General features: G+C 42.1%; 1 protein-coding gene across 10 annotated transcripts in view; it reads right to left on the bottom strand.

Moving 5' to 3' along the window:
* PHTF2 (putative homeodomain transcription factor 2) overlaps positions 1 to 26,140 on the bottom strand; it is a 187,678-nt gene that overhangs the window by 140,273 nt on the left and 21,265 nt on the right. For all 10 annotated transcript variants that reach the window (XR_012156838.1, XM_073328594.1, XM_073328591.1 and 7 more), the window contains exon 2: positions 21,441 to 21,520. Coding sequence is in view for 9 of the 10 variants with exons in the window: in XM_073328594.1 (XP_073184695.1) it covers positions 21,441 to 21,485 (45 nt within the window). In the remaining variant the exon portion in view is untranslated. The remainder of the gene's footprint in view (positions 1 to 21,440; positions 21,521 to 26,140) is intronic.

Raw genomic sequence — 26,140 nt, 5'->3', positions numbered from 1 at the left:
AACCTTTCAGCTTCCTGATGTGAGTCCTGACTCCCAGTACACAAACAGTTAACCACCAATGACTAAGAAGAGAGGGTTATTCACCTTATGCAGTAACTGAGGTTCTTTGAGATGTGTGTCCATGAAGGTGCTCCACTTTAGGTGTTCATGTGCCCCTCTGCTCGCAATTGGAGATTTGTGATAACAGTGCCCGGTTGGGTCATACATGCATGGTCCCCATTTCGCGCCACTTCAGGTGGTTATTTGGTGCTGTGCAGCCATCCCCCCCCTTTCCTTCTCTACTGCAGAGCACTTAACCCTGGTCCACGCTATGAGTTTAGGTCAAATTTAGCAGCGTTAGATCCATTTAACCCTGCACCCGTCCACACAACGAAGCCATTTTTGTCGACTTAACAGGCTCTTAAAATAGATTTCTGTACTCCTCCCTGACAAGGGGATTAGCGCTGAAATCGACATTACTGGGTCAAATTTAGGGTAGCGTGGACACAATTCAATGGTACTGGCCTCCGGAAGCTATCCCAGAATACTCCATTGTGACCGCTCTGGACAGCACTCTCAACTCTGATGCACTGGCCAGGTAGACAGGAAAAGCCCCACAAACTTTTGAATTTCATTTCCTGTTTGGCCACCGTGGCAAGCTGATCAGCACAGGTGAGCATGGTCACCTCTGCTGATGAGATCTGCACAGAGTCCCAGAATCACAAAAGAGCTCCAGCATGGACCGAACGGGAGATACTGGATCTGATCGCTGTATGGGGAAGACGAATCCGTGCTATCAGAACTCTGTTCCAAAAGACAAAATGCCAAAATATTTGAAAAAAATCTCCAAGGACATGAAGGATAGAGGCTATAACAGAGACCCGCAGCAGTGCCGCGTGAAACTTAAGGAGCTCAGGGCAAGCCTACCAAAAAACCCAAGAGGCAAATGCCTGCTCGGGATCAGAGCCTCAGACATGCCGCTTCTATGATGAGCGACATGCAATTCTAGGGGATGCCCCTAGAACTACCCCACACCTGCATGTGGACTCCTGCAAGGGAGACTCACACAACAGGGATGAGGATTTTGGGGAGGGGGAGATTGAAGATAGCGCACACCAGGCAAGCAGGAAAATCATTCTCCCCGACAGACAGGAACTTTTTATCACCCTGGAGCCAATACCCTCCCAACTCGGGCTCCCGGACCTTGAAGGCAGAGAAGGCACCTCTGGTGAGTGTACCTTTGTAAATATAGTACACAGTTTAAAAGCAAGAGTGTTTAATTTGCCCTGAAGACTTGGGATGCATTCACGGCTAGTACAGCTACTGGAAAAGTCTGTTTACATGTCCCTGGAGGATTTCCGCTCTATCCTCAGACATCTCAATGAAGTTCTCCTGGAGGTACTCCTAAAGCCTTTGCAAAAGATTTCTGGGGAGGGCAGCCTTATTGCGTCCTCCATGGTAGGACACTTTACCATGCCAGGCCAGTAGCATTTAGTCTGGAATCATTGCATAAGAAAGCACGGCAGCGTGTGGTCCCGCTGTTTGCTGGCATTCAAACAACATACGTTCTTTATCTCTGTGTTATCCTCAGGAGAGTGATAGCATTCATGGTCACCTGGTTGAAATAGGGAAATTTTATTAAGGGGACATTCAGAGGTGGCCGTTCCTGCTGGGCTGTTTGCCTGTGGCTGAAAAGAAATCATCCCCGCTGTTAGCCACGTGGTGGGGGGAGGGGTTAAGCAATCATCCCAGAGAATTGGTGGTGGAGGGGGGGGAAGGATTAGTTGGGTTTGTGCTGCATGTTAACCCGAAAACATCAGCCCTTCCTTTTAAATGAACAATGGGTTTTTCAATTTTACTCTCCCTTTTTCCCCCTCCCGCAGCTGCAAATGTTTCAATGCTGCCACTAGCATCTCCATCCCAGAAGCTAGCGCAGACAAGAAGGCGAAAGCACTTCTAAGAAAGCACTCGTGATGAAATGTTCTGAGCTCATGCAGTCCTCCCACACTGAAAGAGCCCAGCAGAATGCGTGGAGGCAGACAATGTCAGAGTCCAGGAAAGCACAAAATGAACGCGAGGATAGGAGGGACGTGCGAGAGGATAGATGGCTGGAACAACAGGAGAGGTGGCGGCAGCGTGATGAGAGGAGGCAGCATGCAATGCTGAGGCTACTGGAGGATCAAACTGATATGCTCTGGCGTATGGTTGAGGTGCAGAAAACGCACAGACCGTCACTGCCATCCCTGTGTAATCAACCGCCCTCCTCCCCAGGTTCCATAGCCTCCTCACCTGGAAGCCCAAGAACATGGGGGGGGGGGTGCGCGGCGTTCCGGGCACCCAACCACTCCACCCCAGAGGACTGCCCAAGCAACAGAAGGCTGGCATTCAATAAGTTTTGAAGTGCAGTGTGGCCTTCTCCTCCCCCACCCCACTTGGTGCTTCCCTCTTCTCCCACCCCTCCCAGGCTACCTTGGCGGTTATCCCCCTATTTGTGTGACGAATTAATAAAGAATACATGAATTTGAAAACGACTTTATTGCCTCTGCAAGCAGTGATCGAAGGTGGGTGGAGAGGGCGGTTGGCTTAAAGGGAAGTAGAGTGAACCAAGGAGGTGGGTTTTCATCAAGGGAAAACAAACAGAACTGTCACACCATAGCCTAGTCAGCCATGAAATTGGTTTTCAAAGCTTCTCTGATGCGCAGCGCATCCTGCTGTGCTCTTCTAATAACACTTCTGTCTGGCTGCACGTAATCAGCAGCCAGGCGATTTGCCTGAATTTCCCACCCAGCCATAAATGACTCCCCCTTACTCTCACAGAGATTGTGGAGCATACAGCAAGCAGTAATAACAACAGGAATATTGGTTTCGCTGAGGTCTAACCGAGTCAGTAAACTGCACTAGTGCGCTTTTAAACATCCAAATGCACATTCTACCACCGTTCTGCACTTGCTCAGCCTACAGTTGAACAGCTCCTGACTATTGTCCAGGGTGCCTGTGTATGGCTTCATGAGCCATGGCATTAACGGGTAGGCTGGGTCCCCAAAGATAACTATAGGCATTTCAACATTCCCAACAGTATTTCTCGTCTGGTAAGTAAGCCCCTTGCTGCAGCTGTTCATACAGACCAGAGTTCATGAAGATGCAAGCATCATGTACCTTTCCCGGCCATCCCACGTTGATGTTGGTGAAACGTCCCTTGTGATCCACCAGTGCTTGCAGCACCATTGAAAAAGTACCCTTTTCAGTTTACGTACTGGCTCCTTGGTGCTCTGGTCCCAAGACAGGGATATGCATTCCATCTATCGCCCCACCACAGTTCGGGAATCCCATTGCAGCAAAGCCATCCACTATGACCTGCACATTTCCCAGAGTCACTACCGTTGATAGCAGCAGCTCAGTGATTGCGTTGGCTACTTGGATCACAGCAGCCCCCACAGTAGATTTGCCCACTCTAAATTGATTCCCACTGACTAGTAGCTGTCTGGCGTTGCAAGCTTCCAGAAGGCTATTGCCACTTGCTTGTGAACTGTGAGGGCTGCTCTCATCTTGGTATTCTTGCACTGCAGGGCAGGGGAAAGCAAGTCACAAGGTTCCATGAAAGTGCCCTTACACATTCAAAAAAGTTTCACAGCCACTGGGAATCATCCCAGACCTGCAACACTATGCGGTCCCACCAGTCTGTCCTTGTTTCCCGGGCCCAGAATCAGCATTCCATGGCATGAGCCTGCCCCATTGCCACCAGGATGGCCAAATTGCTGGGGCCCAGGCTTTGAAAGAAAAGTCTGTGTCCAGGTCCTCACTCTCGTCACTGCGCTGCCGTCGCCTCCTCGCCTGCTTTTGCAGGTTCTGCACATACTGCATGATAATGCATGAGGTGTTTACAATGCTCATAACTGCCGCAGTGATCTGAGCGGGCTCCATGCTTGCCGTGGTATGGCATCTGCAGGAGATCAGAGTTGCAGGGGAAGCGGTGGTTGGATGACCAGATTTGCAGACCTACTGCACCATCTGCTGCCAGGACACAACAGCTGAGCGGGCTGCACGCTTGCTGTGGTAAGGCGACACAAGAGCAGCCGAGTAGAGTTGCAGCGGAAGCGGTGGATGACGACGGTTATATAGAGGACCCGCGAGACCACCAGGAGAACAGAGTGGCAGCAGAAGCAGTAGTTCTATGAGGACAGTTTGCAGACCTACTACACCGTCTGCTAAAAGCAATATGGTGTCCTGACGGAAAAAAAGGCGTGAAATGATTGTCTGCCATTGCTTTCATGGAGGGAGGGGCAACTGATGACATTTAGCCAAAACCACCCGTGACAATGTTTTTGCCCCATCAGGCACTGGGAGCTCAACCCAGAATTCCAATGGGCAGCGGAGACTGTGGGATAGCTACCCACAGTGCAATGCTCCAAAAGTCGACGCTAGCCTCGGTACTGTGGACACACACTGCCGACTTAATGTGCTTAGCGGGGACACACAATCGACTGTATAAAATTGCTTTCTAAAAAATAGACTTCTATAAATTTGACCTAAATTTCATAGTGTAGACATACCCTTAGTGTGAAACTCTGAAGTAGAGGGAAGGGAGGGTGGGTAGTGGGACAGCCAAAGGGTGACATTTCAAAAAAAACCTCAGTTACTGAACAAGGTGAGTAACCCTCTCCTCCTCCGAGTGATGTCCCTGTGGGTGCTCCACTTTAGGTGACTTCAGAACAATACCCTTCAGTGAGGAAAGAGGCTTCAGTGCTGAAGTTGTGGCAGATAATATGGTGAGTCCGAATAGTGCATCGGATGCTGAATGCTGTTCTAGTGCATAGTGTTGGGTAAAATGTGTGGTCTGATGCCCAAGTTGCTGCTCTACAAATGTCCAGAACATTCTTGGTGGCATGTATACAAATGTCTGTAGGGGGTTGTACAACCTGAAATCCATTTGAAAAGCCTCTGTTTAGATATGTTGTCCCCTTTGGATCATTCAATTATTGAGACAAATAAATTTCAGAGACCTGCAGAAGGACTTTGTTCTACGTAAATTGTGGACATCCTGCATACGTCCAGGGTATGGAGTGTTGACTCATCTATGCCTGTGGGGTTTTGGATAGAATGTCAGTAGACTGATGGGTTGGTTGAGGTGGAATGATGAGGCAACCTTAGGCAAAAACTTGGGATGCAGCCTCAGGGAAACTCTCTTTGAAAAAAAGATTATGTATGCTGGGTCTGCAATGAGAGCTCCCAGATCTCCGCCTATCTGGCAGATGTAATAGCTACAATAAGTGCTACCTTCATCAAAACGTGAAGGAGAGAGCATGTTGCCATCGGCTCAAATGGGGGGCTGGTGAGGACTTGAAGGACTAAGTTGAGCTCCTATGCTGGGGAAGGATTTCACACTTCAGGGTAGATGTTGTTGAGGCCTTTGAAGAACTGCTTGGTGAGTTGGAAGGTGAAAAAAAAATCAATAAAATCATCCACTTTGTGGTGGAACGTTGATAGCTCAGAGATGTACCTTGATTGAGCTCATGGAGAGGCCTGATTTTTTAAGTTCTAATATTAGAGGTAAGGAGACGGAGATGGATACAGTCTCTCTCTTGGCACCAGGTATCTAACCACTTCCATTTGTGTAGGTATGTGTGGGTGGGGTGGTTGTTCTGCAGCTGTTTAACAAAATGTTTTTTACTTCCTTCAACCACGTAATTTCAGATCCTTGGAGCAACCACGCTTTGAGATAGAGTATTTCCAGGTCCGGGGGGAAGGATTTGATCTGCATCCTGGGACAGGAGAAGAGGCAGAGGTGGACATGTGCGTGGTGAACACACTGCCATTTTGAGAAGGTAAGGGAATCAGGTTTGCAGAGGCCATGTGGGGGCTATATTAGTATTACTTTGGACTTTTCCAGTCTGATCCTGTAAGGAACCCATGCTAGGAGGGGGGGGGGGGGGGGAGTACGAAAGGCGTATAGGAGGGGAGCATCCCATTTGATAAGAAAGGCATCGTCTAAGGAGTGAAGACTCAGCCCTGGCATTTGGCGTTTTGTGCAGTTACAAAGCCCCAATGCCTAAATACATTGTGGAGCACACGTGTGTCCAGCTCCCACTCATGGCCCTGAGAGAAGTTCCTGCTTAATGTATCTGCTGTGGTGTTTTGGCATCCAGATAAGTATGATGCTGTGATGTCAATATTGTGCGTGATGCATCAGTGCCAGAGCCACATGGTCTCTATGCATAAGGAGCGTGAGCATGCTCCCCCTTGTCTGTTTATGTAAAACATGCATGCCACCTTCTCTGTGAGGTCTTGTATGGTCTTGTCTTTTTTGATGGGTAAGAAGTGGGAGCAAGCATTGCAAATGGCTTGTAGTTCTAAAAGTTTAATGTACAGAAGGGATTCAGTTGGGAACCAACAGCCCTGGAAAGAATGTGAGTTCAGATATGCTCCTCAACCCAAAAGTGAGGTGTGTCATGATGGTCATCATTGGGGGATTCTGTACAAAGACACCCCACCCCAATGCAGATGTTGTCTGGAGTATGGAGTTTTTTTTTCTTGTTTGGCATTGTGAGGCATTTGTTTATATTGTGCCCGTGCAGGCCATCTCACATGTAGTCTCGCATGCTTGATGACAAAAGTCGTGACAGCCATGGGATCCAATAGTTGCAAGCAAATCCTGGAGGTTACTTGGACTGTTTCGTGGTGATCAGATTGGTTAAGATTAGAAATCATTGCCATGGTAGAGAGGCCATCACCTCAGGAGAACTGAGGTAGGCTCCGATGAATTCTAGTTCTTGTACTGGTGTTAGCATTGATTTTTGTGCGTTTATTTGGAGGCCTAATCTTGTAAAGAGAGCTACCGTCTGTTCGGTGGCCTCTAACGCTGTTTGTCGTGTTGACACTTTCAGTAAGCAGTGTCCAAGAAGAGGAATACCATGATTCCTTTTTTGCGGAGGTAAGCAGCCAAAATTATGAGGCCCTTCGAGAATACCCACGGGGCAGTAGATAGGCTGAAAGTCAGGACATTGTACTGGAAGTGATCCAGTCCAATAGCAAATCGGAGAAACCTTTGATGTAACAGGTGAATTGTTATATGAAAATACACATCCTGGAGCTCAAGGACCAAGAAACAGCCCTCCTTTTCTAGCGCTGGAATTATGGTGACTAAAGTGTTGGGTCTTCACAAACTTGTTGAAGTGTCTTAGATCAAGAATGGGTCTCTCCATCCTCCTGTTTTTTTTTTCCCCTGTGTGAAGAAATAATGTAAGCAAAAGCCCTTCCCTCTGTGTTTTGTTGGTATGGGTTATACTGCTCCTATGGGCTACCTCCTGATGCAGCAGATGTTCATGAGAGGGGTCCCTGAAGAGGGGTGGGGAAGGAGGGTGGGTACGAGGGTTGGAGATAAAAGGGATAGAATACCCAGTCTCGATTTCTAGAACCCATCTGTCCGTTATAATAGTTTGCCAGATTGGGTAAAATGGAGTCAGGTGTTCTCCAAATGGTTGAGAAATGGTGCCAGCGCTGAAAGATGTGGGAGGTCTCAGACCCTCGACCAAGACTTCATATTTGCTGTCTGGATGTTGATGGCTGAGACATAGTAGTCTGAGGACTAGGCTGTTATCTCCTCGAGGGTCTCAGTTTCCACCCATGATGCTCGTGTTGTCTGTGCTGTTGAGTCTGAGAAATGGGCTGGAACCTCTATGGAGCATAATTTCTTCATCTTTTCTTGGTCCTATATGTATAAATGGGACCTCAATGTCACCCTCAATTCCTTGAGTGTATGGAGGGGCTTGTCTGTTTTGGCTGCGGAGAATTTGGGACCATGAAACAGCAAATCTTTGACCGTCAATTGCACCTCTTTGGGGAACCCAGATAGATCGAGTCAAGACACCCTTCTCCATCAGCACTGTGGTGGCTACAGACCTCGTTGCTGTGTCCACCGAGTCCAGGGCAGCCTGAAGTGCTGTCCTGGTTGTAAACAGACCCATTTAGATCCTTAATATCAGAGGGACATTCTCCTCCTCTGGAATAAATTCAATAAATTCCAAGAATTTAGTGCAATTATTATGATAGTACTGGACCAGTAATGCTTCATAGTTGGCTAACCTCAAGTGCAGAGATGCAGAGGAATATGCCTTGTGGCCGAAGAGGTTGAACCTCTTCCAGTCCTTGTCATAAGGCATGTTTTCAGGGTATCGTTGTCTGCCGTGTTCATGTACTGCCTCCACCACCAATTAACTGGGTGAAGGGTGCGAGAAGAGGAACTCCCTTCCCTTCGCCGGTACATAATATTTTTTATCCAACCTCTTGCACGTAGTTGGGATCATTGCAGGGATTTGCCAAATTGACTTAACTGGCTCCATGATCATGTCGTTCACAGGAAGAGTGATTCTGGAAGAAGCCGCTGTATGTAAAATGTCCAGGAGTTTGTGCTGTTGCGCCTGGACCTCTTCTAATGAGATGTCTATTGAGCTCATCACTATTTTGCGGAGATCTTGAAATTGTTTGAATTGATCTCCTTTGTTGGGAGGTGGTAGCATAACAGTGTAATCGGGGGAAGATGAAGGTAAGTGGGTTGCTGGCACCATCTCCTGGACAGAGAGTTCTTCCTCCTGATCACTGCCCTCTTCTAGAGATTCCAATGGTCCTGGTACCGGAGGTGCAGGTGGCTGATGTATGGTCACCCTGGGTGGGCTGGAAGATTTTTGTGGTGGGGGGGTATGATGCCCATGGGTTCCAATATGCCCACTTTGGGGGGAAATGGCCTGGGTGGTATCCATGTGTGACCATACCGGTGTTTGTCTTTGGTATCAGTGTAATAGCCCCTGTGCAGACTGTCTGTGGTCTGTGTGGATCGTGGACCAGAGATGAACTTTGAGGAGAATATATTTCTCCATCATCCCCATCGCTCAAAAATGGTAGAGCGGATCGTGGTGGAGTCGGTGCAGAGAATAGGGGATTCCAGCATCAAAATAACTATGAGGTCTTTGTGGCGCAGGAATTGTTGTGGTGTTGGGGCATCAGCACTGCGGAGGACAGTCATCAATACCCTACTGATTGTTGCAGCATGGTTGTCAGTGCTGGTGTGCACATCGAATGTATGATGCTGGCAGAAGGTGGTGCCATCATGTGCAGTGGTGGACAGCCAAGGCATGGGGTTTCAGTTTACTTTTATTGCCTATGTCAGAGCTCACTGGCTTAGGGTCTTTCACTCTCGTGGCACCAACAGTCTGAGATGGTCCAGCTACTAAGGCCATGGAAAAGGCTGGTGCAGTAGGTACCAAGGGTATTTGCCCATTTGAGGAATGCCATTTCTTGGCCGATTCCCAAGTCGGAGAAGTGGTAACATGCTTCTTTGCCACCATCTTGGCAATTTAAAACAACTTTTATGCACTCATGCACACCCTCGTTTGGAATCCATATAGCGGCCATCGCTTGAAGAAGAACTTTGCCTTAACAAAAATATTTTTAAAACATTTTAATGGTGGTGCTCAAGTTATTAACTAGTGAATTATTTGCTTTTGGTGAGAACATTAACAGTGTTAAATTTTTTGAGGGATTCACAGAACTAGAATTTTACTGAGGCTTACATCCCTATAACATTTCTGAAGTAGACAATTACCATTATGAAAATAATGAAATATTTAAAATGATCAATAGTGGAGAAGTGCCTTCAAAGTGCAATAATGCATGTTATTGAAGTGTTTACAATAAACGTATTCACAAGTATCTAGGATCTAAGCATTGTCCGAGGAAAAATATGAATCAGTCAACCTTATTCATTACACCGGTATGAATGCATCCAGTTGGCCTCATTAGCACTATTTCCCTTTCTAGTGACACACCTTAGACTTTGGTATTTCAGCTGCCCACATATCTCAAGCCTATTCTGGCAGCATCAGAAGACTACAAAAAAGCCACAATTTGAGAGATACTTTATTCTTTGCTCTGCCATTAAACTATAGCACTACCCTTATTTAGAACATATTTTGAGATTTTTATCTTGAAATTACTTGACCTTAAATTATACACTAAATGTTCCCAGATATCAAAACTAAAGTCCCCTTAACACTCTCTTTGCCTTATGTCTGAGGGTAACATAGCAGCCCCAAAGTCAGAGATGCTTCAGAGATTATGCCAAAAAGAATGCTGCAGCAGTATTTCTTAAATCTGATTCAGACAATCTCCTGGTGGTAAAATTTTAATCAACTTGTTCCAACAGAACAAAGCTGTTACTGAAAGAGCAACTGGTACCAGCTTAGTATCCAATCTCATCAGTACACAGGAAACTCCCAGATCCAACAAATTCTTTAGAAGGCAAAAATCAGCCGTGTCACTGATGAAGTCTGGCACCGAAAGGACTGTTTCTTTGAGCTGATGTAATTTTAGTACCCACTGAAGTCTTTATACAGTGTCGTCACAAACCCAATCCATCTGGCACAGACTTCTTTGGTGCCAGGGCCACCCATGACTTGACTGAGTGATGCCAAAGGTGGAGTGGAGGAGCTTTGTATACAATTCCCTTATGCATAACAAAATTCTGCTATTTGCGTTCCTTTTATCTTGCCAAACTTGGGACAAATTTGGTATTGATGCACAATATACTACAGATTTAAAATTAAAAATGCATGTAAACAATCCTAATTCCACCATAATCTATGCAAACCTTACCTTTTGTTAAATAAATCTACTATTAAAAACTTGAAAGAGAGCACTGTGACATAGCAAGGGCCCAAAATGTGTTCCCATCCTTCCCCTAAACTTCATTCAAAACACCCTGTATTTCAAGTGTACATTCTTGAAACGTACAGACTTTTGATACTCTTCATAACACGTTCACTTAAAAAAAAACAGCAAAAAGGTGAGCTTTAAAACCAATTAAGTTTTAAAAGTTTTCCTGATCCTCAAATATATTAAATCAGTCAATATTAAGAGCTGGATTTTTCCAGTTTCAGAATGGAGCAGAAGGGGTCACTGGCATGAAAGGATTATGATGAAACTATTTAGAGAGGAGATATTTATATAAAAAACCCAATTAATACAAAAAGTTAAGGTCAAGCACTCAGAAGCTATGAAATTGAAGGTTTGCCCTCACAATACTTCCAATGTTGTAAACTCTAACCATTTTATCAGGAGTCCCAATATACTGCGTACTTGTGGCACCTTAGAGACTAACAAATTTATTTGAGCATAAGTTTCATGAAACCGATGAAGTGAGCTGTAGCTCACGAAAGCTCATGCTCAAATAAATTTGTTAGTCTCTAAGGTGCCACAAGTACTCCTTTTCTTTTTGCGAATACAGACTAACACGGCTGCTACTCTGAAACCTGTCGTTATACTGAGTGTTTTTCTTAAGTCTGAGTCTTCATTTTCACAAAGTAAGTTTCTAGTTCTTGCGGTTATACAGAAAGAAGGGTCATATTTTCAAGCATAAGTGTAGCCTAAAAAGTCTTAAACTAGAAGGCAAAGAAAGAACTTTAATTTTTTTTTTTTAAATCTCATGATTTTGAGGTCTGAATCACAATTTTTGAATGTTTGGGTTGACAATACTGTAACTGCCATATTGCACATCATGTATGTTTTACTATATATACACACACACTAATAACAAAGTAAGGCTCCAAAACTTGCAAATGACTGAGTACTTGGGAACCTCTGTATTCAAGTGAAGCTTCACTCACTCAAAGTTAACTGACATGCAGTCAGATGCAGAATCAAGGCCCAATTCATTAAGATCATTAATTCATTAAGATCTACTTTTTCCAGGGAAAGAGGAACACAAATATTAGGTATAGTATGCACGTTAATATTTCAAGATAAACCTTAACTTTAAGAATTCATTATTGAATGCTGGTCTTGCAATCTTAACACTACACATTAATGTTACATTCTTGCATTTAAATTCCCCAAGCATTTAAGAACAAAGAAAATCCAGAGATAAGATGCTGAGCATCTTGTAAATTTCTTGCACGGTGCCAATTCAACTTGCTCACCTAACAGATCACCATCAATTTGAAAATTATGCCTGTCTAAAATTTTTGTACCTATTAGTTAACAAAAATTAGTGAAAAACTCTGTCAAAGTTTGTGTATTTCACAGCAAAATTAGCAATAGGTCAAATGCTGTTTTCTCTTTGAAGACCATTAGTTTTTCCTTTGCTAAAAAGGAAAAAAAGTGGAACAGATTTTTTTAAATTTATTTTTTATTAAAAGCAATGGAGAACAAAACCAGGAAAAACTGAAAAAGGTGTTCAGGTAGACATGCTAATTGTTTAAAATAAGGTGGATCTGATTTAAATCAATAGTCAGGAAGACTATTTAATCATGGATTGCTACATAAAAGTACATTCTTGTTGGTTGTTATAACCTTAATACATATTCTTCACAACTCAGAGATAGATGTAGGTTTCCTTTTTAGAAGGTACACACTATACATTTATAAAGTGATTTATTTTGAAAACTTTTCAGATTAGCTTTTACAGCTATATCAGAAAAATGAATAATTGTTTGGTTACTTTATTTACCAAAGGCAATTGAAGCAGATATTTATGAAGTCATTGGGATGTGAACAATCTCCAATTCAACAGGTTAATCATTAATATTTGGATTTTCTTGCCATGCTGTATTAAGGAGAACACTACCAGACAGACACTTAAATTGTTTTATTTAACAACAAGGTTATGTATTCTGGATTTTTTTCTTCAACAGCAAACAATATTTTAACAAAACAATCATATGCATTTTTGAATTTAGTTAAACATTCAAGTTTTTTAAAATCAGGTTTGTTTGTTAAAATTCTTTTTAACAAAAATAGTCAATTTAATTTAACAATCAGCCAGGCGAACATGAAAAACTTAAAATATTGGCTTCTGCAGCTAACTCAGTCATCTTCATCCTCATTTTCCTGTTTGTTCATAATCTGGAAAAGAAAAAAAGCTTTCCTGCTTTTTCAGGTCCCAAACGATTTCTCAATTTAGAATGAATTAGTCCAAAGGAAGAAAATCTTTCTACACCAGCAGAAGAACCTACTGCTGTTAAAAATAAGATCATCACTTCAGTCTCTGAATCCAAGTGCTTAAGTGACTTTCACACCAGTGAACTGGTGTGATTTTCTTTAAAACATCCCCAGCAAACATATTTCTTGAATGGCTCACCCTTTAGTTCTGAAGTTTATTATAGTTGGCATTATGGAGGGATGATTGCTGGATGCCCATGTCACAGCCAACTCCCCTGCTTCAGCAGTTAAGGTTTGACCCTGGTACAGAGTATTGAGAATATTTGCAAGAAAACGAGCTGGAGACCGTGCTTGTCCCATTTGTTTTTTTAATGCTTGTAATTCAACTCTGTCATTGCATATTTTTCTTTTTAAGATCTCACTCAGTTCCTTCCAAATTTCAACTGTGTCAGCAAATAAACAGCTATTTCTCTGCATTTTGTTCAAGGCTACAGAAATAGGCTTCAGGGTACTCAGCATGTGTTCAACATTTCTCTTAAGCCCAATGTTGAGAACTTGGGCTGTGACAGTGCCATCTATTTTTTTACAATTTTGTTCACAAACTGTCATCAGATTAGGCCAGTTCTTGAGATAGTGCTCAAAACAGTCCACCACTGAGTTCCATCGCATGTCTTGTGGGAGAGTTAGCTTGGTTCCTCCCCCTTTTTTCAGAGCAGCTGCTGTAAAGTGGTTGTTACAGAAGTATTTTGCAATTTCAACAACGTTCGCCTTTATTTCTGGAACACTAAAGTCTTTGACTAGGAGGTGCATTAAATAATTACTGCAACCATATGTTATTAGCTTGGGACTCTCTTCACGCTTCTAAATAAATTCTTCTCATCTTGGATACATTTGCAGCATTGTCTGTGACCAACCTGCGTATTAGACATTTGAATTTATCAGTTTGTTACAGCTTTTACGGCTACTTCTTGTAAGTATTCTGCTGTGTGCGTGCATTTCCTGATGTATCAACTGTTTCTGTAAGGAAAACATTTCCTTCTTCTGTTGTCACACCAGCAAATACAACAGGATCATTGTGGACATTGCTCCACCCATCAAGACTCAGGTTAATAATTCGTCCTCTAGACTTTTTGCACACTGCTCAATTTCTCTTCCATACACTTTATCCAGCAGTTTGCCTGTGACACCTGCACTGTTGGGTGGACTGTATCCTGGTCTTGATGACTGAACCATGTTAATAAAGTGTGGGTTCTTATTTATACGGAAAGGAGAGTTAGTTGCATAAACAAACTGGGCAATTTTTTCCATCAATTACCTCTTTTTGTAATCTGCTGGTTCTTATCAAAAAGATATCTATGGTTGTTTCTGGATGATGGAGATTTTTTTTTCCCCTCTTTGCTACAGTTGATTACTGTGGCTATGTGACATACATGATGTGACTGAAACGCCATCATTGGCAGATAACTCTGAAACTATAGAAAATGATGGTGATCTTGAAGGTGGAGTCTTCAGAATCCTGTATGTTGAGGATGGATTCTCCTAAACAAAATAAGTCAATGCAGTTATTTAATTATTACCATACTGCTCATATAGTATTACTCCATTGCATTCACTGACACTGGGTACTACGTTAAAGGTGAAACTGTAAAAGGAAGACCTACCTATTTTAGCTATTTATTTTTTATCACAACTGCATCTAAAATGATAGTACCATACAGTAACAACTGTATTTTTTGCTCAAACACGAGAATTCAAGAATAGTCCAGAAGGAAGACAGGCAGTCCTTAAGAAAGAAGTATGAAATAAAAAAAAGTTTATCAACCTGAAGATCTTGCATGTTCAGACATGTTCCTTTCATCATCTTCAATGCAGCTTCCTCCTGAGAAGGAACACTTTTCATGATGTTGTTTCATTTGGGAAACCAGGCCTTGCATTTCTTTGTTGCACTGTTTGTGTCAAGGTTCCTGCCCCACTCTGAACGTACAGATGTGGGGACCTGCATGAAAATCTCCTAAGCTTATCTTTACTAGCTTAGGTCAAAAAGTTCTCCAAGGTACAAAATATTCCCCCTTTGTCCTTGGATTGGCCGCTACCACCACAAAACAAATACTGGTTACTGGGGAAGAGCTGTTTGGAAACGTCTTTCCCCCCAAAATACTTCCCCAAAACCTTGCACCTCACTTCCTGGACAAGGTTTGGTAAAAAGCCTCACCAATTTGCCTATGTGACTACAGACCCAGACCCTTGGATCTGAGAACAATGAAAAAGCATTCAGTTTTCTTACAAGAAGACTTTTAATAGAAATGGGAGTAAATAGAAGTAAAGAAATCCCCTCTGTAAAATCAGGATAGTAGATACCTTAGGGTAATTAGATTCAAAACATAGAGAATCCCTCTAGGCAAAACCTTAAGTTACAGAAAAGATACACAGACAGAAATAGTTATTCTATTCAGCACAATTCTTTTCTCAGCCATTTAAAGAAATCATAATCTAACACATACCTAGCTAGATTACTTACTAAAAGTTCTAAGACGCCATTCCTGGTCTATCCCCGGCAAAGGCAGCATAAAGACAGACAGACACACAGACCCTTTGTTTCTCTCCCTCCTCCCAGCTTTTGAAAGTATCTTGTCTCCTCATTGGTCATTTTGGTCAGGTGCCAGCGAGGTTACCTTTAGCTCCTTAACCCTTTACAGGTGAGAGGAGTTTTCCTCTGACCAGGAGGGATTTTAAAGGGGTTTACCTTTCCCTTTATATTTATGACAGTTTGCATTTCACATGCATGCCTGTCTTACCCACGGGTAGAGGAACTTCATTAAAATATTCCCAAACTGGGTCTCTTTTACACCCTGCTGCCATTATAGGTTTTCCTTTCTAGTGAGAGGATGGTACGGTAGATCTCAAATCAATGAAGGCTACGCTCAGAAAGACCTCAAGACTTCTGGAATATGCTGCTCTTAACAGTTTCACTTTTGTTTCTACTGCCTGTCCTTCCCTTCAGACTTCTCCTTGTCCAGATCTATTCTGCCCCCAACAATCTTCTATTCATTCAACTTTTTGAAACTTTGCACTTTTAGAGAGGTAAGGGATTGACTCTGTGTACACAAATTTGCAGAGGAATAATAGGGTTGAGGTCTGTTATTTCTCACCTCTATATATATATTTGAAAAAACATTTTTGCTGTTAACAATTAACAAGCATATTATCTTGGAGACACAAATTCACAGTTTGAGAACTGCAAAACTAAGCATCTCTGATGGTATCTTCTAGACTGAGCACTGAGTCTCTTTGGATAGATAGAAAGATTAACCAAAATAATCTATACGGAAGCCCCTGGAACCCCATAAAATTGGGTCCCTAATCCATGAACTCATTTACAAAAAATGTTTCTTAAACATTACATGAATATATTGTCTCATACTATAGAATTAGAATTTATAATCCCTATTCCATGAGGAGATATCTTTAGATCGTATTTTTTTGATAAAATGCTTTGAGGAAAAATGCAATTTAAATAAAAAAAATCGGATTTTTTTTTTTAAATGTCATTGATTTCATCCACCCTAGTTTAAAATAAATTGATAGTGTTTGTCAAGTTTCTCAGGACTTTTCAAGAGGAAATGTTTCTGTGCAGCTACTCATCTATTCAAGTTGTGGTATGTGAGTTCAGTGCATTAGTACACACATGTAGACCTACGGACATGTTCTGACAAGCTACATATACAATTTTGAAAGGGTTCTCTTAAGTAAAACTAATTGTTTCCCCTCCTCCCCAAAGCAAAAGCATTTGTTTTCAAAGTTGCATCCATGCCAACTCTCCTGATCAAACTTCAGGCATTTTTGCTTTAACTTCCATCTTAAAAAGAAAAAATGATTAAGTCTCCTCATGCATACACCTTTTTCAAAGTTCAAAACCAGCTGAACTAATTTTGAAGAAACTTTCTGGAAAAGTCACTTTTGAGCAGAAGCAAAGCAATGAAATCACTATTAAAAAGATAAATATTTCAGAAAGGGGAATATATGAAAAACAGATCATCAATTAAATTTGAACATGAACTGTAAGCTCCCACTATAAATATTTTATAAACCTCAAGTAGTGTTGGTCAGTCTTAAAATTCTTAAGAGTAAGGAAATTCTGACTTAGTCACCATAACAGATCATGTGATGATACTTTTCCAGATCACTACTACAGACAAGAGCTCACATGCATTCTCCCAAGACACAATACATTTATTGTAACAATATAGAGGGTATGAATTTTAAAACACTTAAGTACAAAAATAAACTTTAATAATCTGAGCAACTCAATTTCTGCCAATGGGACTGATCATATGAGTAAAGTTAGTCATAAGTGTTTGCAGGGCTCAGAGGCAATACGGACAATTGGTAATGACACTAACAGGGTAGCTTACTCCTTTAAGGGCCAGGGGCATGGAGTCAGCAACCCTGTTCAATTATCAGGCCCACCTGAGAAGGGGTCAGTGATGCCTATAAAGCAGACGTGGGCAAACTACAGCCCTCAGGCCACATCTGGCTTACGGGACCATCCTGCTCAGTCCTTGAGCTCCTGGCCAGGGAGGCTAGCCCCTGGCCCTTCCCCTGCTGTCCCCCCTCCCCTGGAGCAGGGGGCGGTTGGATGGGGTGGAGGTTTGGGGGGCTGGGTGGTGGGAAGTGGGAGGGGGAAGGGCCAGGCTGTTTGGGGAGGCACAGCCTTCCCTACCCGGCCCTCCATATAGAGTTTCGCAACCCTGATGTGGCCCTCGGGCCACAAAGTTTGCCCACCCCTGCTATAAAGGGCTGAAAGAGATACGTTGGAGGGAGAGCTGTAGGAAGGAGACTGACTCCTGTGACTGGTCCTGGAGCAGAGAGAGATATCCAGAGTGACAGGCCTCTGGGCCCCTGCAGGCTATACTAGGCATCTGAATAATTTTGTATTACTTTGAAAGCTTTTTGGTTTAAATTAATAAACCATACCCTTCATATTTAGGTTGCCTAATTCTTTCCATTTAAAAAAAGTCACAAAATATTTCATTTTTGCAAAGTTCTGAACACCTCTTTTCTCTACAGAAGGCCTTTGAATTTCAGCTGGGAGAAGAATCCGGGGGGGGGGGGGGGTGTTAAAAAAGGGCCTTGTCTTCATCCATGAAATTCCATTCAAGTTTTAAACTGTTAGAATTGCCACTTCCCTTCTATCTCTTATGACATTAGCAAAATTTGGCACCATGCCAAAACAAATGAACATAAACATGGTCCCATGCCATTACCAAAGTAACAACAGCACAATACATGCTACTTTGGGAACACCAAGATCAAACAGTGTTTCCAGGGGTAGGGAAGAAAGAGCTGGTTCATGTTTCTCCCCCACAACTCTTTTTCCTACCCAGACCCAAAAGCCCATCTCTCCAGCGGCTTAATTTGTAATGAAAGAGGTGCTGGGGCTCAAGCATTTTTGTACTTTCATAACCGATGTGGCAAGTGGTACCAGTGCTATGAATTGCCAAACCTAGAGGTGTCGGGGCTCAGCCTTGGCACAAATTAAGCCCTGCACCTCTCCTTCTAGGACCACCATATGGAGGAAGAAGCTTACCCCTGCCTCTCAGTATAGAGGAAAAAGGAAGGTAAGCCAGGTGCCCCTAAACAAGGCACAAGACACAAGGCATGGCCCTACTGATCCCCTCTCCTCTCTAGAGTACCACATGGAGCAGGAGTTTCCCCTTACCCCGCCATCTTCTGGGGAAGAAGAAAAACAGGCAGGCAAACAGATGACAGAACAAGGAGTAATGGTCTCAAGTTGCAGTGGGGGAGATTTAGGTTGGATATTAGGAAAAACTCTTTCACGACGAGGGTGGTGAAACACTGGAATGCGTTACCTAGGGAGGTGGTGGAATCTCCTTCCCTAGAAGTTTTTAAGGTCAGGCTTGACAAAGCCCTGGCTGGGATGATTTAGTCAGGGATCGGTCCTGCTTTGAGCAGGGGGTTGGACTAGATGACCTCCTGAGGTCCCTTCCAACCCTGATATTCTATGAAACTCCCTGACACCACTTCCCAGGACAAGCAAAGCTCATGGCCCCAGTGGCCCATTTCCCCCCAGGATAACAGCTTCCTGCAGCAGGTCCTGTATTTCACTTGGCAGAATTCCATGCTGAAGGAAGCTTCAGGGTTTAAAGCTTGAAGATGATGCATGGGGGGGGGGGGAGGGAGGTTATTGTTGCACAGAATATAATTTTTCCCTTTTTAAGTACAGGCTAGGAAATAAACTACAGTAAAGATTGTTATTTAATATATTTTATGTTGCAAAGTCAAGCACTTGAAAATATTCAACATAGGGAATGAGACATCTATTCAATGGTTGTTTTTATCTTCATCATTCAGTGTGCAGTCCCTACTTTATTTAATGAAAGTTATCCAGATTTTGGACTGAATACAGAATTATTTCCTTGTTGTCTTTTCTAGGGCATTCACATATTAATGAATTTATCTCCCCAGTGAGATAAAAGTATTATTCTCCCCATTTTACAGATAGCATCAGGCAAACCTATCAATTTGGCCATCTCAGGGCTTCCTCCTGATTTCCACCCCTGTTCTCATTTGATCAGCTGTTTTACCACCAGAGAAGCTGAGCATGCACCACTTCCATTGCCTTTAGTTGCAGTTACGAGGACTCACCACTTTCTCACAGCGGGCCCAGGAACACAATATTAACATGAAAATAAAGTATCCCTGTGTGCCATTCACCTGTCTTAACCACAAGACCATCCTCTCCTTCAGTAGTTCCTTACCTCATTCCTTATATATCTTCCAACTTCTAGAGCAAATGAGGCAGGAATCCTACAAATAGCCTAGTTTCACAACACAATTCTGAATCATTCCCTGAACACCATCCGTCTTGATCTCCGAATGGCCAGGGTGCAGTGGGAAAAAAAATAGGGGGTGATCATGGAATTAAAGACTATCAAAAAGCATACCATAAGAGGACTGAATTAATGTTGCATGGGAAATGAATGAAAATATTATCTAAACTTTCAAGTCAATTACTTTACAACCTAAAATATTATTTTAAATATGGGGGTAGTTGGTATGTAATTTTATCTTAGAATGTTCAGACTCGAAGGTTTACACCAGACTTGTAAAAAGACTTGCAACTAGTACCAGAGAGAAGAACACACACCTAAAGCTTCAATCTATTTGTCAGTAATTCTTCCATTAGTTTTCCTTACAACAAAAGGTTCCTGCACTTTTAAATTTAGATATTTTATTTTATTTCTTCTAGCAAAGACCTAAATAATGGGAGACAGGGATAACTGAAGATCACTGAAGTAGTCTTCATTCACTAGTATGCTCTGAAAACATTTTACAGTTAAATGTGTTTTAATATAACCAAAACTACATTATAAATAGCATCTCATTTGTTATCAAGGTTTTAGATTTGCCTTTTCAATGTCGCGTTATCCACAATTGTAAAGGTTCAACACAATAGTGCAATGAAAACAATAATTATTGCATATCTTGTATGTAGGATAGTGAACCATGATGCTGTCACCCTGCTCATAAAAATGAGATGTGTATTCTCAACAGGTTATCCCAAGTGAACAAAAAATATTAAGAGTTGCTGATTTGCAAGCAAATGAGGGTTTTTTTTAAATCCAAAAACAAAAACAAAAAACCACCACACACACACAAAAACACCCATAACTTTTCATTAGAGCCTAACTAAATATAGTACATTTTTAAACTAATATGCGTTATATAAGACAGTCCTTCCTGGTTTAAATCCTAGCATCAGAGCACTGAAATCATGAATTCTAGCTCCGTGCTGCTTTATAACTGAAAAGCAGTTCGAATTCTAAAGTATATTAAAAAACTGTGGCAGACTAAGTCATGAATGATACAGTTTGAGATTTTAAAACCAAAATATGGAGCAACATTTAGCAGTTTTCATGTACATTAATGGAATTGGTTAACAAATCCTAGAAACACAATTGTAGATATATAATGGATAACTTAAAAAAAAAAACACCACATATCAGTACAAATAAAAAAATTTTTAAAATTTGAATATTCTGGAAAGCAGAGCCATTAACCGAGGAGTTAAAAGATAAATGAAATCTTTACTTTCAGCCTTGCAGTTTGCTTTTCCTTCAAATAGTGTTATTTCAATACTTTTTAAAGTACTACATAAACTGTAAATTCTCCTATACACCAATGTTTTAGTCTACAACCAATAAATGAAAACTTTCCTTCAAAACCACATTTTTCCTTTTAAGAAAAAAAAAAAAAAAACCAAGCAGCCCAAAAGGAATCAACACAAACTTTTTAATTGAAGTTTCACTGCCACAAGTACTCTTAACATATGTTTAATCAAGCATTTTTGGAAAAATAGTTTGAGCTACTCATTTCTAGAGCCTACACAAATCAACACTTCAAGAGAAAAAAAACAAACAAAACAAAAACCCAACCACCACCACCACCATCCCCCTTCCTTTCTTTTACCACTACCACCAGCACCAACACCACATTTTAACTAAAAAGCTTACCTTCTTCTGGTACCAGACTATAGCATCCGTTACTTTTGACGCCATTTATTCTACTGCATTCGCACAGTAGTCATTTTAGCCTGTTGAAAGACAGACAATTTTTACTTCCACCTTCCAAGAAAAGACTGATCAACAGGCATGTAAACTACTCTAGTTACCTGCAGAGGAAAGTGGTCTACAGGTATACTTACATCACATTTGTCTTATTATTTTAGTAATAAGTTTTCCACATCTAAACAAAAATCTGCTACCATAGTAAGAGACAGAAGTTTCTATTACAAGAGCTTTCTCCACTCTGTAAAGTAATGCATACCTGGCAAACAAAGTAAGCTTTACTGCCCAGCTAAGTCTCATAGGATACATCTATACTGCAATAAAAAAACCCATGGTACCAAGTCTCAGTCTGGATCAACTGGTTCATAGGCTCATAGGGCTTGGCTGCAGGGCTAAAATTTGCAGACATATGGGTTCAGGCTGCAGCTCAGGCTCCAAGACCCACCCCCGTCATGGGGTTTCAGAGCCGGGGTTTCAGAGCCTAGGCTCCAGGCTGAGCCCGAATATCTACACTGTAATTTTTAGCCCTGCAGTCTGAGCCCTGCAAGCCAAAGCCAGCTGACTTAGGCCAGCCGCAGCCATGCCATAGGTCTTTTATTGCAGTGTGGAAGCATAGGCCGTTAAAGCCAGAAGGGACAATCATCATCATCTAATCTGACCTGCACATTGCAGGACACGGAAACTCATCTACCCACTCCTGAAATAGACCCATAACCTGTGTCTGAGTTACTAAAGTCCATGCCCCACACTGTAGAGGAAGGCAAAAAGCCCTCAGGGTCTCTGCCAACCTGATCGGGTGGAAATTCCTTCTCAATCCCAAATATGGCAATTGGTTAAACCCTGAGCAGGTCAATGATGCCCACTGCCAGACAGCTGGGAAAGAATTCTCTGTAGTAACTTGGAACCCTCCCATCTAGCATCCCGTGTCCTGCCACTGGAGATATTTGCCAATAGCGGTCAACAATGGCCCTCATGCCATTGTACACAACCTCATCATACAATCCCGTTCATAAACTTATCAAGCTCGGTCTTGAAACTAGTCTGGGTTTTTGCCCTCTCTTCTCCCTTTGGGAGGCTGTTCCTGAAGTTCATTCCTCTGATGATCAGAAACCTTGATTTAATTTCAACCCTATACTGGTCGATGGCCAGTTTATAACCATTTGTTCTTGTGCCAACATTGGCCCTGAACGTAAATAATTCCTCTCCCTCCCTGGGTGTTTATCCCTCGGATATATTTACAAAGAGAGCAATCATCTCTCTCCTCAGCATCTGTTAAGTTCAGCAAGCCAAGTTCTGTAAGCCTCCTCTCATAAGGTAGATTCTCCATTCCTCAGAGTATCTTAGTAGCCATTCTCTGCACCTGTTTCTTAAACATGGGAGACCAAAATTGCACATAGTATTCCAGATGAGGTCTCATCAATGCTTTGTACAACAGTAATAACCTTCCCTTTCCCTACTAGGATATCTCGGCTGGTGCATCCTAGGATTGCATTACCCTTTTTCACAGGCTCACTGTCACCCTGTCATCTACTAATACACCCAGGTCTTTCTCCTACTCTGTTGCTTCCAACTTATAAATCCCCAGCTTAAAGCAAAAATTCTTGTTGTTAGTCCCTTGCATTTAGCACTATTAAATTTCATCCCATGTCTTTCTCCAGTGTTCAAGGTCATGCAAATCTTCTTGTAGAACATGCCAGTTCTCCTCCTATATTAACAATACCTACCAATTAGGTGTCATCCACAAATTTTATTAACGCTCCCTTTTTGTGCCAAGGTCATGGATGAAAATGTTAAATAAAGATTGGTCCCAAGACCAAACCTTAAGGAACTCCACTAATAACCTCTCCCCGGACTGGCAGTTCACCTTTCAGCATAACCTGTTATAGTTAAGGCTAAGATTCTGTCATGGTTTTTTTTAAGTAAAAGTCATGGACAGGTCACAACAAAAAAAAAATTCACAAAAGCTGTGATCTGTCTGTGACTTTTGCTGCTGTGGCTCCATGATTTCCCCCACCATCGTGGCGGCTGGGAGTTGTGGGGGAAATCATGGGAGCCGCAGGATGACCATATTTCCCAAAGGAAAAACGGGACACCCCAGCCACTTGCCCAAGGCGACCCACTCCCCCTGGGCAAGCTGTCGCCTGTAACTGGAACCCTGAGGAGGGGCTCCCTCAAGAGTCTATCACCTGTGCTGGAACTTTGCAGGGGGGGCCCCCCCTGTCGATTGTCGCTGTAACCCTCCCAGGGCCACATTACTGTCAGCTCCAGAGTCCTGAGAATGTCACGGAGGTTTCTGGAAGTCTGATTCTGTAACTTCCATGACCTCCGCGACACAAACATAGCCTTACTTATAGCCTCCCCTTTAAACTAGTTTCTAACTCACCTTTCAGTTCTAATTTAATCCCCATCTTCTCCAATTTAACTTACAGTTCCATGTGGGAAGTTATCAAATGCTTTACTGAAATCCACATAGATTAGAGTCTACTGCTTTTCCTTTATCTAGAAAATTGGTTATCTTCTCAAAGAAAATCACAGCATTTCTTAGGAATTTAAATACCAAGATTAACATTGTTTAAAAAAATAAAGATGATTTTACGTGCAATGAGAAGTTGTACCCACTGCTTTATATTATTGCCTTGTTAGAATTTGTCAACAAGTACTTTTCCATGGAAATAGCGGCACTTAGTGAAGTCAACAGTATATTCAAGAAAGTGAACCAGAACATTATAAATGCAAAGGAGGACCATTTCAGACTTGCAGCCGGATATTTTAACAAAATTACTGTTGGGACCACGCTAATTATGATTTTAAAGTCTGCCAATTTTCTCACTGAAAGGGTAAACTAAAACTATATTAAGGGGATAGGCAAAGGCATTTTTTAAACTATCAAATGGTAGTATTTACTACATCCATTGAATTTTTTTTAAAATTATGTAAACATAATGCCTAAGAACGGCCATACTGGGTCAGACCAAAGGTCCATCTAGCCTAGTATCCTGTCTTCTGACAGTGGCCAATGTCAGGTGCCCCAGAGGGAATGAACAGAAAAGGTAATCAAGTGATCCATTCCCTGTCGCCCATTCCCAGCTTCTGACAAACAGAGGCGAGAGACACCATCCCTGCCCATCCTGGTTAATAGCCATTGATGGACCTATCCTCCATGAATTTATCTAGTTCTTTTTTGAACCCTGTTATAGTCTTGGCCGCCACATCCTCTGGCAAATTGTTCTACAGGTTGACTGTGCGTTGTGTGAAGAAATACCTCCTTTTGTTTGTTTCAAACCTGCTGCCTATTAATTTCATTTGGTGACCTCTAGTACGTGTGTTATGAGAAGGAGTAAACACTTATTTACTTTCTCCACACCAGTCATGATTTTATACACCTCTATCATATCCTCCCTTAGTCATCTGATTTCCAAGCTGAAAAATCCCAGCCTTATTAATCTCTCCTCATACAGAAGCCGTTCCATATCCCTAATAATTTTTGTTGCCCTTTTCTGAACCGTTTCCAATTCCTTTTTTTTTTTGGGGGGGGGGGGGGGGGGAGATGGGGCGACCACATATGCACGCAGTATTCAAGATGTGGGCGTACCATGGATTTATATAGAGGCGATATATTTTCTTATTATCTATTGCTTTCTTAATGATGCCCAACATTCTGTTCATTTTTTTGACTGCCGCTGCACTTTGAGTGGATGTTTTCAGAGAACTATCCACAATGACTCCAAGATCTCCTTCTTGAATGTTAACAACTAATTTAGACCCCATCATTTTATATGTATAGTTGGGATTATGTTTTCCAATGTGCATTACTTTGCATTTATCAGCACTGAATTTCATCGGCTATTTTGTTGCCCAGTCACCTAGTTTTGAAAGATCCTTTTGTAGCTCTTTGCAGTCTGCATGGGACATAACTATCTTGAGTAGTTTTGTATCATCTACAAAAATTTTGCGACCTCAGTGTTCACTCCTTTTTCCAGATCATTTATGAATATGTTGAATAGAAGTGGCCCCAGTACAGACCCCTGGGGCACACCACTATTTACTGCTCTTCATTCTGACACTGACCATCTTTTGGTTCTTATCTTTTAAGAAAATTACCAATCCATAAGAGGACTTTCCCCTCTTATCCCGTAATAGCTTACTTTGCTTTAGAGCCTTTGGTGGGAGCTTGTCGAAGGCTTTCTGAAAATCTAAATACACTATATCCACTGGATCCCCTTTGTCCATATGCTTGTTGACCCCCTCAAAGAATTCTGGTCAACTGGTGAGGCATGATTTCCCTTTACAAAAAACATGTTGACTACTCCCCAACAAATTATGTTCATCTACATGTCGGATAATTTTGTTCTTTATTATAGTTTCAATCAGTTAGCCTTACTTCAGTACCAGGCAAATGGGCTTGTAATTGCCAGGATCACCTCTGGAGCCCTTTTTAAAAAGATAGGTTACAGACTACAGTTAGCAGTTCTGCAATTTCACATTTGAGTTCCTTCAGAACTCTTAGGTGAATTCCATCTGGCCTTGGTGAATAACTGTTTAGTGTATCAATTTGTTCCAAAACTCCTCTAATGACACCTCAATCTGGGACAGTTCCTCAGATTTGTCACCTAAAAGGAATGACTCGGGTTTGGGAATCTCCCTCA

This window comes from Lepidochelys kempii, chromosome 1 (assembly GCF_965140265.1).
Source record: "Lepidochelys kempii isolate rLepKem1 chromosome 1, rLepKem1.hap2, whole genome shotgun sequence".
Classification (NCBI taxonomy): Eukaryota; Metazoa; Chordata; order Testudines; family Cheloniidae; genus Lepidochelys; species Lepidochelys kempii.
Note: the sequence above shows the minus strand (reverse complement) of the source record. Positions and strands in the feature narration are given on the sequence as shown.